The 16,016-nt window shown below is 42.0% G+C and overlaps 1 protein-coding gene across 1 annotated transcript in view; it reads right to left on the reverse strand.

Annotated features, from left to right (window-relative positions):
- Positions 1-15,310, reverse strand: part of LHFPL6 (LHFPL tetraspan subfamily member 6) — a 246,405-nt gene extending 231,095 nt beyond the window's left edge. The window contains exon 1 of the mRNA XM_077752663.1: positions 14,730-15,310. Within this exon, the coding sequence (XP_077608789.1) occupies positions 14,730-15,114 (385 nt within the window). The 5' untranslated portion in view covers positions 15,115-15,310. The remainder of the gene's footprint in view (positions 1-14,729) is intronic.
- Between the last annotated feature and the right edge of the window lie 706 nt (positions 15,311-16,016).

Consider the following 16,016-nt stretch of genomic DNA (forward strand, 5'->3'; position numbering starts at 1 on the left):
ACCTTTCAACTTAACTCTCCAATAAGTCCATCTCTTCACTGGCTTTCGATCTCATGAGTGTCGTGAGTACCAGATCGATGGCACTCGTCCNCCTGGAGCACCTCAAAGGCACCCTGCTCACCCGGCCGGATGGCTCTGTCCCTGAGGTTCCCCAGCTGACATGCCCTCTCCTCCTTCCCCTCTGTTTCAAGTCTCAACTCAAATCTGCAACTTCCTGAAAGCCTTCCTTGGCACCTCATCTAGATCACGACTGTCCATGATGAAACGTTCTTCCTAACATTTATCAGACTTGTAGCTTTACGTTCATTTGGGGGGGGGAGCATTTGGTTAATATTTATCTCTCTTACTAAAATTCTAGGTATACAAGAGCCATACGTTATCACACCAGCATTCTATCTCCAACTAGAACAGAGCCTGACACATAGTTACCACTTAAAAGTCATTTGTTGAATAACTGAATGAGATAAGCACCACTACATAGTAAATATTTCCTCATGCGTCGTGCCTAGCGTGCCTACACTTTTAAGCCTTGTAAATACCAGGGCAACTTCTTAGGGACGCCTGGGTGGCTCAGTTGGATAAGTAAATACCAGGGCAATGTCCTCTAAGGCTAAAATTGGTATTCTTCCTCGGGACACTTTTAGGAGAATCAATTCTTACTTATTTAGAAGGGACTATAGAGACTATAAAGAAATTGGCTTTATCTAAGGATTACAATTTTTCATTTAAATTAGGTTATATAATAGCAAATGGAAAAATAAAACAAAACAAACAGCAACAAAAATGACATCCTACCGTACATTACAACATAGAAAATAATGACTCCATTGTAGTTTCTTTCTAGACACGAAAAGGACATGGAAAATCTTATATTTGTATCCAAGACAATTGTGCACACATTTGTAAGGAAGGAAAAATAATATGGGGATAATAATATGGGAATAATATGGGAGAAATAATTGGATTGTTATGAATGGGGAAGCCAACTATGGCCAAGAATGAGAAAAAGCTATAACAAGTCTGACCATGTAGCACTTGCCCTTTCCAGCCACACGTGTACTGGAAGGCCAAGGTCTCGTAGGCAATCCAGTGTTTCCTGTGTGTTCCCAGCCAATCCCATCCAACATCCTCGACTGCTATCTGCTACCCATACGGAAGGCACATTTGTGGATGGCTGAGAGGACAATCAGGCAATGTCATCATAACATTAGGGGCATGTGTTCTAGTGAAACTCTGGAGCTGGGAGGTAGCGATGAAGGTTAACAACCAAGAAAGGTCTGCATCATACACAGTGATTCTCGTCAAGAAACGTTCTACAGATGAGGATTAGATGTAATCCCAGAATCATACTATTTTAGAGCTTAAAGGCTATTCTTTTCTTTTCAAAAACTTGATATGACAAATATATGAGAATTGTAAATTACACTGGAATGACAAAACTACATTTCGTGTTTCACGGACTTCAGTGCAGTTGATTCAGGGAACACAGACAATAATCACAGACAATATTAACTCACAGGTAATAACCAAGGGATACCTAGTTTCTTTTCTTGCTCTGCATTAATATGCAAGTGTAACATGACTAACATCAGCTAGGGCAGCAATCTATTAGGTCTCCAAGCTAAAACATTCATTTACCACAGGTAACTGAATTTTCAGTTACAAATTTTCAGTTATAAACACGTTGACAATAACATTCATTTATTTCTTTATAAAAGAAATACAGGTATAATTGATAATGTCAAAAACTTCTTTGAAAATAAGATGTATAAAATTAGTCCTACATCTACGTATTGCTTATGTATTTATGCACTTATTATTTCCTGCACTTTTAGGACTGACTTGGGTGGCTCAGTCAGTTAAGCATCTGACTTTTGGTTTCAACTCAGGTCATGATCCCACGGTTTGTGAGTTCGAGCCCCGCATCGGGCTCTGTGCTGACAGCTCAGAGCTAGCTTGGGATTCTCTCTGTCCCTCTCTCTCTCTGCCCCTCCCTGACTCACACTGTCTCTATCTCTCCCAAAATAAATAAGCTTTTTTTAAAAAAATAACACTTTTGGGGCACCTGAGTGGCTTTGTCAGTTAAGCGTCCAACTTTGGCTCAGGTCATGATCTTGCATTTTGTGGGTTAGAGCCCCATGTTGGGCTCTGTGCTGACAGCTCAGAGTCTGAAGCCTGTTTTGGATTCTGTGTCTCTCTCTCTCTTTTCTGTCTCTCTCTGCTTTTCCCCCATTCATGTTCTGTCTTTCTCTGTCTCAAAAATAGACATTAAAATTGTAATAAAAAATACAAAATAACACTTGTTTTGGAAAAGAAAGGGAAATTCTGCTTGTAATAAGCCAGTGAAGTTCAATGACACTGATAGTCACTATAGCTGTCATCAAAAGGCTCCTCCTCCAAATGTGCTGAGGACAGTCAGTAACCCTCATTTACACACAGATGAGTGTGCAAAAATTTCTAAAATACAAATATCCACACTGTGAAGTTGTACAGTAACTTATATCTACATACTGTGGTAACAACAATATTATTACTTTTTTAAATGTTTTGCTCTGTAAGCAAAAACAGAGCCACTATAATTTAAGTCACGTTTCCTTGCTTATTTTTGTAAATTTTCTAAAGGACTAGAAAAAAAAAAGAAAATGCCTGGTTTCTTAAATAACAGAAATATAAAATTACTGACATATTCATTCATTCATTCATCTGCTCATCTGAAAATAAGGGTGGCAAAGCCTTTTTACCTCTATCTACCTCAGGAAAGTCTTCAGGGGCACCTGGTGGCTCAGTTGGTCAAGTGTCCAACTCTTGATTTAGGCTCAGGGCATGATCTCATGGTTTGTGAGTTCGAGTCCCACATCAGGTTCTGCACTGATCTCTCAAAGCCTTATAGGGATTCTCCCTCTCCCTCTCTCTTTGCCCCTCCCCTGTGCATACTTTCTCTCAAAGCAAATAAACATTAAAAAAAAGAAAGAAAGAAAGGCTTCAAACTCATGTTCTCTGTATTCCCACAGCTTCAGTGAGACTCTCACCACCTCTGACTAAGTCTGCTGTTACAGGCTTTTCACTGCCTTTCCTTGGTTTTTGCTTTTGCCCAAATCAGTCTTAGTCCTCACTGGCTTAGATTATAGACGCTACAGTTCCTAAGTCACTTCTGCCCATAACCACTCAAAAGCTTCAGATCAGTCAAATATAGAATCCTCGCCAGGGAACAGAAACGAGGACTCTCACAACCTAACTGCATGTGTCCTCTCCACGTTTATCCTTTGTCACAGCAGCCTGCCCCGCCTCCTGTAGTCTGTTGCCATTCCCTGGACTCACATCGGCTCTGTTCACAACTCCCTGGCTTCCAGAGCTTGATGTTCCCCCCACCTGAGGGCCCAGGGAGTCTGTGCTCATCCTTCGGACCCAACCCAACGAGCACCTCTGCCCTGGAGCCTTTGCAGACCCCTCCGTTCGGAGGCCCGTTCCCTCGGCTGTGCCCTCCCCACTTTGTTCCCACCTCAGGGGCCTCCGGTCTTCTTGATTAAACATCTGTGATTTTTGTCTATTCACCACAAACCCCCAAAGTTCACAGAACGGCCTGATCCTCCACTTGCCTGAGGCAGGAATTATGTACTGTACTTTAGCAAGGGTCCGACTAAGGAAGCAGAAGTCATCCTGAGGTATTTCAAACACAGACAACTTGCTATAGTGCAGGAAACTGGTTACACGGATGATGGAAGAGCTAAAAAGCCAAACAGGAGATAAGGAGGTGACCCGGGAATCAGCAACAGCAGGAAACTGGCGCCATCCGTTTACTGGGAGCGATGTTGGGAGAAGATGGCATTCCCAGGGACTAGAAGGACTGGGCTAGGGTAGGGCCCTCACGGTGGCTTCCCGACAGAAGTTGGAGCCAAGAGAGGAAGGGCGTCCAGAAGAGACAACCGCTACCAAAGACGCTGCCCAAGGAGGAGCCAGAGAGGAAGGATCCTGGCTTCTCTCTGCTTTCCGTCTCCCAAAAGTGCCTCCCCCTGGCCGCAACCTCCCAGGTGCCAGGGGTCAAGGCTTCTGGGAAATGCAGAGTCCTGTAATAGATAGCCAGGCGGAGAAGGGCAGAATGGAAAATAACGGCACATGGCGGTGAGGCAGGCAAGCACTGCACTCGGCTGCAGAGTGAGCCTCACCAGCAAATAGAACAACACTTAGAAGCGTATACAGGTATCGTGAGTCCTTTGTAGAGTAATTACACTTTGCATGTCGGTTTCCTCCATAAGACCGTGAGCTTCTTGGTTCCTCAAAACTTAAAAACAGAAATACATACAACCCAGTAATTCCACTGCTAGGTGTTTACCCAAAGAATGCAAAAACACTAATTCAAAGAGATTTTTGCACCCCGATGTTTACTGAAGCATTACTTACAACAGCCAAGATATGGAGGCAGCCCAAGTGTCCATCAATAGATGAGTAAAGAAGACATGGCAAATATATACAATGGAATATTACCGGGCCATAAGAAAGAATGAAATCTTGCCATTTGTGACAACATGCATAGACCTAAGGGGCATTATGCGAAGTGAAATAAGTCAGAGAAAGACAAATATCATATAATTTCACATATAAAAATACAAATAAACAAGTGAAAAAAAAAAACAGACTCATAAATACAGAGAATAAACTGGCAGTTGCCAGAGGGGAGGTGGAAAGGTGTGGACAGGTGAAATAGATACAAAGATTAAGAAATACAAACTTCCAGTTATAAAATGAACAAGTCCAGGGGTAGGAAAGTACAGCATAGGGAATACAGTCAATAATACTGTAACAATGTTGTTTGATGACAGATGGTAACTACACTTATCGTGGGGAGCACTGAGTAATATACAGAATTATCAAATCACTATGTTGCACACTTAAAACTAATAGAACTTTGTATGTTAATTATACTTCAACTTTAAAAAAAACTATTAAAAAAAAAAGACCGTGGGTTCCTTAATAGCAGGGACCTTATCTCAGTTCGTATCCCAACAGCTAGCACATTATTTGGCTTATCGTAGGCACTCGGTACTGCTAAATGCCCATAAACACTAATCCCCTGGATTTACAACGTATTTTAACTCAGCATTTCCCAAAGCTTAGTCTGTTGCCCGTTAACTCAGAGATCTTATTGCCTGTTACAGGTTAGGAGGACTCTGCCATTCCCAAATAAGTTTGTGAAGCAGTGTGAAGCACAGCTAGTGTCTTAGTACATCGAGGCTGCAAGAACACACCACCACAGACTGACGGGCTTATGAACACAAGAAATTTCTTTCTCACAGTTGTAGAGGCTGGTAGTCCAAGATTAAAGCTCAAGTGCGGTTGGTGGGGGCCCTCTTTCCATTGTAGCCACACAGAGGGGGAAGGAGCAGGAAGCTCTCTACGATTTCTTATTAGAGGCATGAATCTCATTCAGGACAGCTCCACCCACGGGACTTGATCACTCCCCAAGGGCCCCACCTCTTACTACCATCACTTTGGGTACTGGGATTTCAACAGATGAATTTGGTGGGGGGCAAAATTTTCAGACCCGTAGCAGCTGGTTGCTTTACTGCAGAAAATAAAGCTCGCTCTGAGCTTTTAGAATGTGCTTGAGGACAGAGTTGTATTCTGCAGCTTCATTTCAGCACCGATGACTTGAGAACACTCATTTGCAAAGGACTGACATAATGCAGGTTCATCGTAAGGAGACACTGCTTTAAATGTCTTCACACTGATGGCATTATTTTACTTCATCTCTGAAATAATTCTGGGAGATAGGGAAGAACAGAGTCACCCCTTAAAGGTAAAAATGTTGCCGGGGTCCCTGGGTGGCTTAGTCGGTTAAGCGTCCAACTTTTGCTTAGGTCATGATCTCGCGGTTCGTGGGTTCGGGCCCCGCGTCGGGCTCTGTGCTGACTGCCAGCTCAGAGCCTGGAGCCTGTTTCAGAGTCTGTCACTCCCTCTCTCTGACCCTCCCCTGCTCACGCTGTCTCTCTCTCTCTCCTAGAAATAAATAAAACATTAAAAAAAAAAGAAAGGTAAAAATGTTGCTAATAAATAATTGAAACTAAACAATACATCAAGTGTTAATTGAACACAGAAGACATTATTTACTATTCTAGTTACTATAGGACTAGAAGAAAATTGTAAGTCTTAGTTCCTGTTCTAGTTGATGACATAAGGCATACAAGAAAAATGGAGAACCATAAAATGGAATTTTCATTTTGTATAATATTTTTATATATGCCTTAGTATATAAGAGTATCTGGTATTGCCTGATTATTGAAAGTATGAGATACATGTAAGGTAAATTACTTACACTTGAGTTATAAGCAGGTCAGGTATTGCCTGATTATTGAAAGTATAAGACACATTTGTAAGGTAAATTACTTACTTGAGTTATAAGCAGGTTAGTTCTTTGAGCTTCATGAATTGTAAAAGCAAATCACTAACTGGTATGAAACGTACCATATAAAGAAAAAATAACTAGATCCCCCAATAATTAGTCAGCAATGTCTATGCACCAGAACCAGAGCAATATTGAATCCAACCTCCTGATCTTCTAAAAATAGCCATTCAGAAGTCTCTGGCAAATCCACAGACTCCATCAGAGCTAGAATTTGTTTCTATCACAAACATTTTAATGACGAACATTGACAATGTCAAACATTATCTTTCATTTCTATAGAAAGACACAAGGTCCTTGGTTTTGTTATCTAAGGAGTGTGTGCTCTGGAATTAACATTGTCTTTGGCCGTAACAAAGGATTATTACAAAGGCTTCTAACAATAGGGAACTTACACTAGAAGACTCAGCCAGCATGTAAAATGAGAGATAACACTCTTCTGTTAAATAATTGTTAGAAGCCGTTGGTCAAATGTTTTGGCACCTTCCCCCAATGGCCTCTCTACTGCATACTGCATTATTAACAGTAGCCTGTAATTATTATTTGAGAATTGGCAACAAGTTGCTACGTCATGTTACTATAAGTGGTTTTATTGTACTACAAGCATAAACAGAGGACAAAGGAAACAATACAAATATTCACCTATGTAAGAGATACATTATGCACAACAGTCAGATATTCTGAATTCTACATATAATATAAGGTGGGATTTCAACGAACACTTATTATGGTGATAGTCTTCACGGCACAAACAATAGCTGATGGGAAATTTGGGTGTCACTCTCTAAAATTCAGTTTTCTCAGCTGCGAAAAAGAATAAATTGCCTGCCTCAACAAGGTAAAATGGGAACTAAGTTCCACATATTACTGGTCCCTTCAGGGTGCTGGCCCCAAATCAATTAGTTAAACACTTAATACTATACCCTCTGCCTTCCCCTGGGGAGACTGGTAACAGACAACATACTGAATGCCCTGCGGTTTCTGCTGTAATGAAATGGATTAACTTTCCATAACCAACTGCTCCTCAAATCCACTCGCTTTTTCCTGTTAACATCTATCGGTACACCCAGGAATCAGTGTCCCTCAGAACACACTGGAGGGTAAGATCTTAAGTGAAAAAACAGATGAGCTTTCATGACATCCACGAATAAATTTTGAACCTGATGCTGGTATTGTCTCTGACTACAATCACCACACACAACAAGACACTCTTGCCAAGCTGGAGGTAGCCGGAGAGGTCAAGTGCTCACGGTGCACTGATGATAACTGTACGGCAGGCAATGTGTTTGTGATAACACGTAGGATGATAAAACGTTCTCCAGAGTGTGTGTTGAGTTTTTTAAAAATAGGAACGGTTACGAATCCTGTTTCTCAACTTGCTTGCTTCGTGAATAACAACATGCTTTTACATGACAGCTAACCGGTCTGTAATCTTCTCCTTAGAGAGGCTAACTAGCCATACTGCCCCTGGCCTCAGTGCTATCTAGCTAGGGCTATGTCAGCTGGTGGTAACAAAGGGAAGTAAGTTAAAAACCAAATGACTCTCTTAGAAAGGCTCTACTCTGCAGAAAGTAAATGAAAACTTGGATCCTGTCAAAAACACCAATCTAAATAATTCTAGAGAAAAAAGTCTAGTGTAGCTGTGAATATGCTAGGCTCCAGTCCAATGGATAACTCCTTATTCTACCACTTTAATGATTATTATCTTTAGGGTTTTGTTTTTGTTTTTTCAGAAATAGAAACTCAGGAGACAAAAACCTGTAATTCAAAATGGTTAACAACTGAGTGCGCTTGTCAGTAAGGAAAGATTTCAGCACACCCAGCAGAACAGAAGCCAGCAACCACGCACTTGTAGGCTGAAGGGTGCAAACGCAGCATGGGAAATGATAGCAGGTTCATAATTTGCAGGTGGAGTCATAAGTCAAAATAGTCTTTAAGCATAGTGTGGAAAAGATTCGGCTCTTCTGCTTTCTGAGTGTACACATAGGGCTGACTGTCCACCAGGAACACGAAAATCTGTAAGATTAGGGAGAAGACAGCTAGAAACCAGTCTGTTCCTATACTAATGGTGTTAATCTGCTGCTCATATCATGTTATCCCCAAAATAACTATGGATAGAAAGTGATTGATAATTCATATACTTAGCTTAACGGCGGACGTTAAGTCTGTGCACCAATACTAGCATCATATGAGGTCTGAAGTGAATAAAATTGGTTCAAGTTTCTCAAAATGTGGCCTGGGGACCGACTATCTGTCTTCTAGAACCTCTGGGCAGTCTGCTAGAAGTGCTTCACCTCAGCCCCACCCAGACCTACAAAAATCAGACTCTCTGGTTATGTGGAAACTAATTTGACAATAAACTACTTGTAAAAAAAAAAAAAAAAAAAAATCAGACTCTCTGGGACAGAGCAGGACTCCCCACAAGAAATAAACTCCTTGGGGAATTTTAGGCCCACTAGAGAATTAAAAGAATATTGTATTGAATTTTGATGTCAATTATGGATATGGAGAACTTGTAAGCTTCATGGGAAAGTCTGAAAACCATGAAAAACTTACCAAATTAAGCCTTGAAGGACATGTTCTTTGGAGGCGGGGGGGGGGGGGGATGGTATGTAAAACTGGTGGCAGTAACAATTTAAAAGTGTAATTTTTTTATTTAAAAATTTTTTTTCAATGTTTATTTATCTTAGAGAGACACAGACAGAGTGTGAGCAAGGGAGGGGCAGAGACAGAGGGAGACACAGAATCCGAAGCAGGCTCCAGGCTCCGAGCTGTCAGCACAGAGCCCGACGCCGGGCGTGAACTCACCCACTGTGAGATCATGATCTGAGCCAAAGTCGATGCTTAACCAACTGAGCCACGCAGGCGCCCCGAAAATGTTAATTTTAAAACATTAAATGCAAACATAAAATTTGGTGTTTTAGATTTTATAAAAGATCAACTTATTCACTGACATCCCAGCCAGTAACAAATCTAGAGCTCAGAGTAGATGGCCCCTGTGGCATTCGGTGAGGCCCCTCGGTCCTTCCTGGTGGCAAAGCCCCACCCACCCCAGCCCACTGACTAGCCTCCATCTGCACCTTGTTCCTCTTTATGAGCGATGCATGTGGGACATGTGGCTGTGAGGGAAGATGTGCCCTGTGGCCCTGGAAAGCACTTCACTTCAGCAAGAGCGCATCATCTTTTTCCCTAGAGATGCCTGACTCCAGGACACCTTTACCTCAGTCAAAGCCCATGGAAGTGCCATCTTGCCTATGGGCAGAAGCTCTGACCGGCTGGTTCCTGAGTGTCCTCCTGGCCTAGTCTTTCTGCTTTTGCAAGATATACATGGCTTTATGGAGCTGGTCAAGGGCTGTCTTCTCCCCTCTCTCCAGTCTGCAGTAGGGCCTTCACGTGTTTCAATTAGCAATTCGTGACTGAAAATCTACTGCGTAAAAACTACAAAGGGCATACTGAGGTCTTATTTTGAGCTCTCCATCTATAAAATCTTGACATAGGGCAATGGTAAACGAAAGAATGTATACTATATGTACATACTATATAATGCACATATTTTAATTACGACATATATATAGTATGTATGACAAGACAACCTCAGGAAAACAATTTTCTGTGACAAAAACACAGAGATAGAACAAGAATGTCCTCGGCCAATACCACGCTGCAGAGGTGGTATCTTTCCATAATCCAATTAGAGAGGTTTACATCAGATGATAACACAACTAAACATTAACTAAGTTCTAGAAGTCAACCATCTGCCAGAATTCACATTTTTCTAAAATATGAAATGGTTCACTTAGAACAGGATTCTCAAGGTTGTAGGCTCAGAACCAGCGTCATCCGGGAACTCGGCAGAAACGTAAAGTATCAGACTCCCCACCAAACCTACTTGAATCAGAAACTCCCGGGCGGGCCCCAGCAATCTGTGTTTTAAAAGCCCCGGGTGATCCTCATGCAGGGAAAAGTTTGACAGCTGTACACCCAGAACTCAAGACAGCTCACCTGACTTTACTGTGTTGCTTGAGGGGGCTGAATGGAGGAGTCCAGTCGTTAGCAATCCTCGAGGTGTAACTTAAAGGGCAGCAAAAAGTCCTGCCTGCTCCCCGAGCCGGCCTAAGAAACCTCTGAATTTCTTAAATCAAAGCAGCTTCTTTCAGTGAAGACTGTCACTAAAAAGCCACTGTGCCCATTAACATGCCAACACTTATAATTTATCCTATTCCTGAGCTGTCACTAGATAGATAGCCAGAAGCAAGGACGGCATAATGTGACCTACCATATGACAAGTCAGGTTCAAAGTGCAGCAAGGGAAGGACAGTCGCAAGTCCTCATCCTAAAGGGATGACAGACAGGTCCAGGTGGGACCCTACCGGGAAGAGGCTCCAGAAAGGCAATGGTGCTTTCCGCACACAAAGAAAGGGACACTCAAAGAAATATTTTGTCATCATTACTGTCTTCAGCAGCACTTAACTATGAATTAGTCGAGAAGATGGTCTCCCCTGGCATCTTAGAACAGAACATGTGCCAAACCAGAAAGGTCGCTGCTTGCCACTCATGAGCACTGTGTACCCACTTCATACACATAGGGGACGTGCATTCAAGCTAAATGTGGGTTGATGTAAATTTGGGACTCCCTTCATTGCCCCTTCAGTACAGCAGCAGCAGCAGTTTCCTGAGAGAAAATCAATACATTTTGATTCTGACATTCACGAGCACCTGTTACAGGTACAAGTAATATGTCTCTGGAAGGTTCCCCTGTGCTTTTATTTACAGAGCATGTAAATAAGGTATCTTCCTGATGCGTGTATCAAAAAGTGTGATACCAATGTTTTAAAATTCGGTTGAAGTACTTCAGGACAGCAACAGTGTTGAAAAGCACGTAATTTAATGTTCAACAAACAAACCCACCACGAAAACGTCTCTTTTCTCATTGCACCATAACCATCCTACATGCGTGGAACCATTTTTATTATGCGTTATACTTCTCAAGAGCTCTCTGTGTGCCTCTTAAAAGCTCAGTTGAGGGCAAAATCAACCACGACCAGTTTTCTAAAAATTATGACAGAAATATGACTTAAGATGGAAGATGGAGATGTGGCGATTCAAGTTCATGTGCAAGTCACCATAAGAAAAGCACAAGGCATTGATTCCTTGACGTAGTCCTTCTATAGGGAGCCGATGTCATATGCAACAGTCAGATTTTGTGTTGCTCTGGCAGCTGACAGGTGACATTTTAACCTCTAACCAACCATAGCAAGACAATTCAAAATTAAGGTTGACACTTTGTCCTTTAACTAGTTCCAAAGTCCTGCAGGGGTTTTACTGCCTGATGTTACACCATATGTGCAAACCCCAAACACAGCAGGCGGGTTGAAGCAGGACGCCTCTGTACTTTGCCATTCTCCTGCTTCCTGTTGTTTTTAGAGCAACCCTAACTTTAGCTAAACATAAGCCTTCCAGGGGAATCATTTTTAGTAAGAGAATCCGCCTTATAGCAGAGTACCTGGTGCTGACGCCATTTCTGAAGCACGGCCGTCTATGGGATTCAGAGAGCTCACGGGCTCGGTGTTTTGCAGTCTTTATGAAACCTACCCATTTTGTGAAAAATCTCATAAAATTACTTGCCACTCAAGTGTTTATGAATAACACCCCAAACAATGATGGACTGAGTAATAGGAAGAATTCTTTTTGAAGCTTTTTTTTTTCCCAACTAGCTGACCATTAAGAGATAGTGATTCATGCAGATTTTTCTTTTTTTAATAATGTTTATTTATCTTGAGAGAGAAAGAGAGAGCATAAGCGGGGGAAAGGCACAGAGAAGGAAAGAGAGAATCCCAAGCAGGCTCTCCACATTAAGAGCAGAGCCCGATGTGGGGCTCAAACTCACGACCTGTGAGATCATGACCCAAGCTGAGATCAGGAGTCAGGTGCTTAACCAACTGTGCCACCCAGGCACCCCAATGCAGATTTTTCAAAACGCTTTCCATCCCTCGAGTTTTTTAATTCTAAATTTACTGCTATCTTGAGTGATGGGATGTATTTACTTACTTGTGCCCTCAAGAGGTCTGAATCAGAAAAACTCTTTTAGGTTTTACATTCATAATTATTTTCTGCCAGATACGAGAAATATATATGAGAAACGAGACAATACCAACTGCAAACTATATCCTTAGCTTAATGTCAGTAACTCTTGCCGAGCATAGTTCATGAAAAGCACATACCAAGGCGGAGAAAAGGTCCTTTTAAAAATACACATAACTTCTCCAGTGATCTTTCCCCTGGAGTTTTCTGTAAAATAGAACACATAGCTCTATAACATTCCCGAAAATCTATATATAGCTTAGAGAGGGAAGCATAAATCATGGGTCTCAGATTCACTTCCTGTTGCCTTCTTTCATTATACATTTAAAACTAATCAATAAAAACTGATTTCTCTTTGTAAGCATTTTCCTGTTCTGCCAGAAACAATTGCAGTCTCTGCCCTAAAATGAAGGAAAACTGGAAAGTAATATTTACCATAAGAGGAGAAAAAGAAACTGCCTAAGCATTTTTCCTGAGCCAAGTGAAACAGAAAGAGCAAATCAAGTTTATTCTTCAAGAAAAAAAAAATTTAATGCTCCTGGCATTAATTCTCTTCTTGAAATCTATGGGATCAAAAAGTTTTCAAATTCTGGACTTCTTTCTCAACTTTCAACAACTTCTTTCCAGTCATTTTATGGTATTACTCTATAAATATCTGTATAGATCACGTGCAAGACTTCCGCTTGATGTTGAGAACTATAGCACTAAAGAAAATAACAGCTAAGTCTCCCAAACTGCCTCCTAGGGCAGAATGAGATGCAAACTACAGGAGGTGGAGGGAAGATGAGAACAAAGTTACATCCAGTAGAGGAAAAAAAAAACAACTCTCTCGTCATTTGTTTCAAAACACAAACCTTGTTTGTCCCTTGCATTTTTAGCGGGAGAATTTTCTCATTCAAATTGGGACTTCAGAGTGTTATATGAAGCAACTTGCAATAATCTGTTGGGGTTTCTCTAATACGCAGGTTCTATCTCAGGACTACCCACTTAATTTTTTTTTCTTCTTCTGCATTCTTCACAAAAGAGTGTAAAAGCGCCAAGTGGGAGGGTAACAGACTTTTACTTTGTAGTGAAGTTACAAATGCGTTCTATACGTTTTCCTGGCTCCCTATTTCCCTTCATTCTGTGCTATCTGCAGGTTGTCATATTTTACCAGGGTGGACTATAAATCAGACAAGTTCAGCCCGTCCGCTTGAAGAATGGAGGTGAAAAGCGCAGTGGAAAATACATAAAGTATAATTAAAACCATATGACCAGAAATATTGAAGTAATACTTGTTGGAGGAAACCCAAGTGAAAATCAAACCCTTTTTTTTTTTTTTTGGTGTTAGTGAGACTATCCAGTCCATTCGGGACAAGCACACAGCATTTGCTTTTTTTTTTTCTTCACAGCAAGAGCATCCCGGGAAGTTAAACCCTAACAAGATAATTCGGCCTAGAGCTCTATACACAGCATAGTGAAATCCATAATTGTTCATGTTAAACTGATCTCTCATTGAAAACAGTAATCATTTGGGTGCCTGGGTGGCTCAGTCGGTTAAGCGTCCGACTTCGGCTCAGGTCATGATCTCACGGTTTGTGGGTTCGAGCCCCGCATCGGGCTCTGTGCTGACAGCTAGCTCAGAGCCTGGAGCCTGTTTTGGATTCTGTGTCTCCCTCTCTCTCTGACCCTCCCCTGCTCATGCTGTCTCTCTCTCTCTCTCAAAAATAAATAAAATGTTTAAAAAGAAAAAGAAAACAGTAATCATTTATTTGGAAATATAGTTTAAGATTGAGTGAGGGTCACGTTTACACCCACCAAAGAGTATTAAAGGCTTATAACAACAATGTTGAATCAAAAACTTTTCTATTTTTCTATGCAGTCTTTACCTCCAAAGACCTAAAGATGCCAGTAAGACAGAGAGAATCTAATTGTTGACTGTTGAACAAGCAAAGCAGAAGTTATGAAACCTAAACAATCCCCCTACGACATTATAAACAATCTCGAAGTTACTGCCTCATATAGGTTGTACTTAGCGGGCCAATGATGTATGATATATATGTCAAAGGAAGTACAAAAATTAAGAACTCTCAAAGATGGAAAGCAATTCCAATAAAAATCTATGACTTCAGCAGTCTATCAGCAAAGCCAGCCCGCGTCTGTTTCTCCAGAGCACACCATGTGCCAATTACCAAGATTTCAGTAGACAATTGGAACACAACGTCAATATTTGGGATTCCAGTCAACGAGTCCAATTTAACAAGTCACTTACCTCCCAGAAACTGGATTCCTCCAGCCACTCTTCCCACTGTCCTGGAGATGAGCTCCGACACGCAGCAGCCCATGAGGCCGGTGAGAGCCACCAAGAGGAGGAGACCGCAGCCCAGGCCTGTCACGATGGTACAGATCCTCCATTCTGCACTGGGGATGCCCTGGAAGGAGGCATAGCGCCCGCATTCCTCCACCATCACCATCATCTGCCGGCTCTCGTCATGCACAGGATAGGAGCATCTCCGGAAAGTACCGAAGGACACAGGCTTGCCCAGCTGTGACCCCCAGAGCCAATAAGGCATAAAGAACCCCACACAGGAGGTGGCAGCACAAAGAAAGGAGAGCAAAGCCCAGATCACCCCGGTACAAGTCAGGCTGGACGCCATCTTCCAACAGGTAGGGCCCTGAGGACCCAAAATAACTACTCTGGCACCGCAGGGGTGAGTGGAGACGTGAAGCCACCAGGGAAGGGCAGGCAATCCACGGTCTGTAACGGGAGGGGGGGGGCTGTCTAGCAACGGAGTGAATCTTCAGGCTTACTGGCCATCAACTTCTCATCCTCTGGAGTCGAGATGATGGTTTCTGGCAAAACAAGAAGAAACATTAAGAGTTAAATGTTTTCAGGACAGTGCTAACACCAGCTCAGCTGGTCTACAACCCTTAATTAATAAACATTCAAATTTGCCTCAACACTTCAAAAACTGCGAAAAACTCATTCTCTCCATACATGTCTCTAAAATTCAAGTTTTGTCAAACTGTCTCGAGGCTTTTTCGTGTCTTTATCTCCTGTAAACGCTCCCCAGTGAAGTCTGACAGATCTTTACTTAAAGAAATCCATGGCTCCTATTTGCCAAGGCAGTGAATTCATTTCACACACTCGCAGTAAAAGTAATGTACCGTTTTTACTGGCAGTAAACATAATTCCAAATACTAAAATAAAGTGAGCCATACCATGGTTTGTTTATTTGGCTTGCAAGTTCATGCCCATAATTTGGAGCAACTTTTCCGTGTCCCTTTAGGTGCATTAACTCTGCATGAGCCCGAACAAAATAATTAGGATGATTTCCACGACGGCAGAGCACATAAATTCAGCAAATAATACAGACTGTCTAGGCTCGCAGACTGGATGGAACTATTAGGCACCCCCTGTACTCATTCAGCAGTATTTGTGAATCCCTTCAGTCGTAACCACCTTCTCTCTCCTAGAGGTAATGAAAGAAAGCTTGTGTGTGACTTCCTTCTGATTCACTCGTTCCAGCCAAATTGCTGGGACCGTCTCTCCCACTGA

This window comes from Crocuta crocuta, unplaced genomic scaffold (assembly GCF_008692635.1).
Source record: "Crocuta crocuta isolate KB4526 unplaced genomic scaffold, BGI_CrCroc_1.0 scaffold190, whole genome shotgun sequence".
NCBI lineage: Eukaryota > Metazoa > Chordata > Mammalia > Carnivora > Hyaenidae > Crocuta > Crocuta crocuta.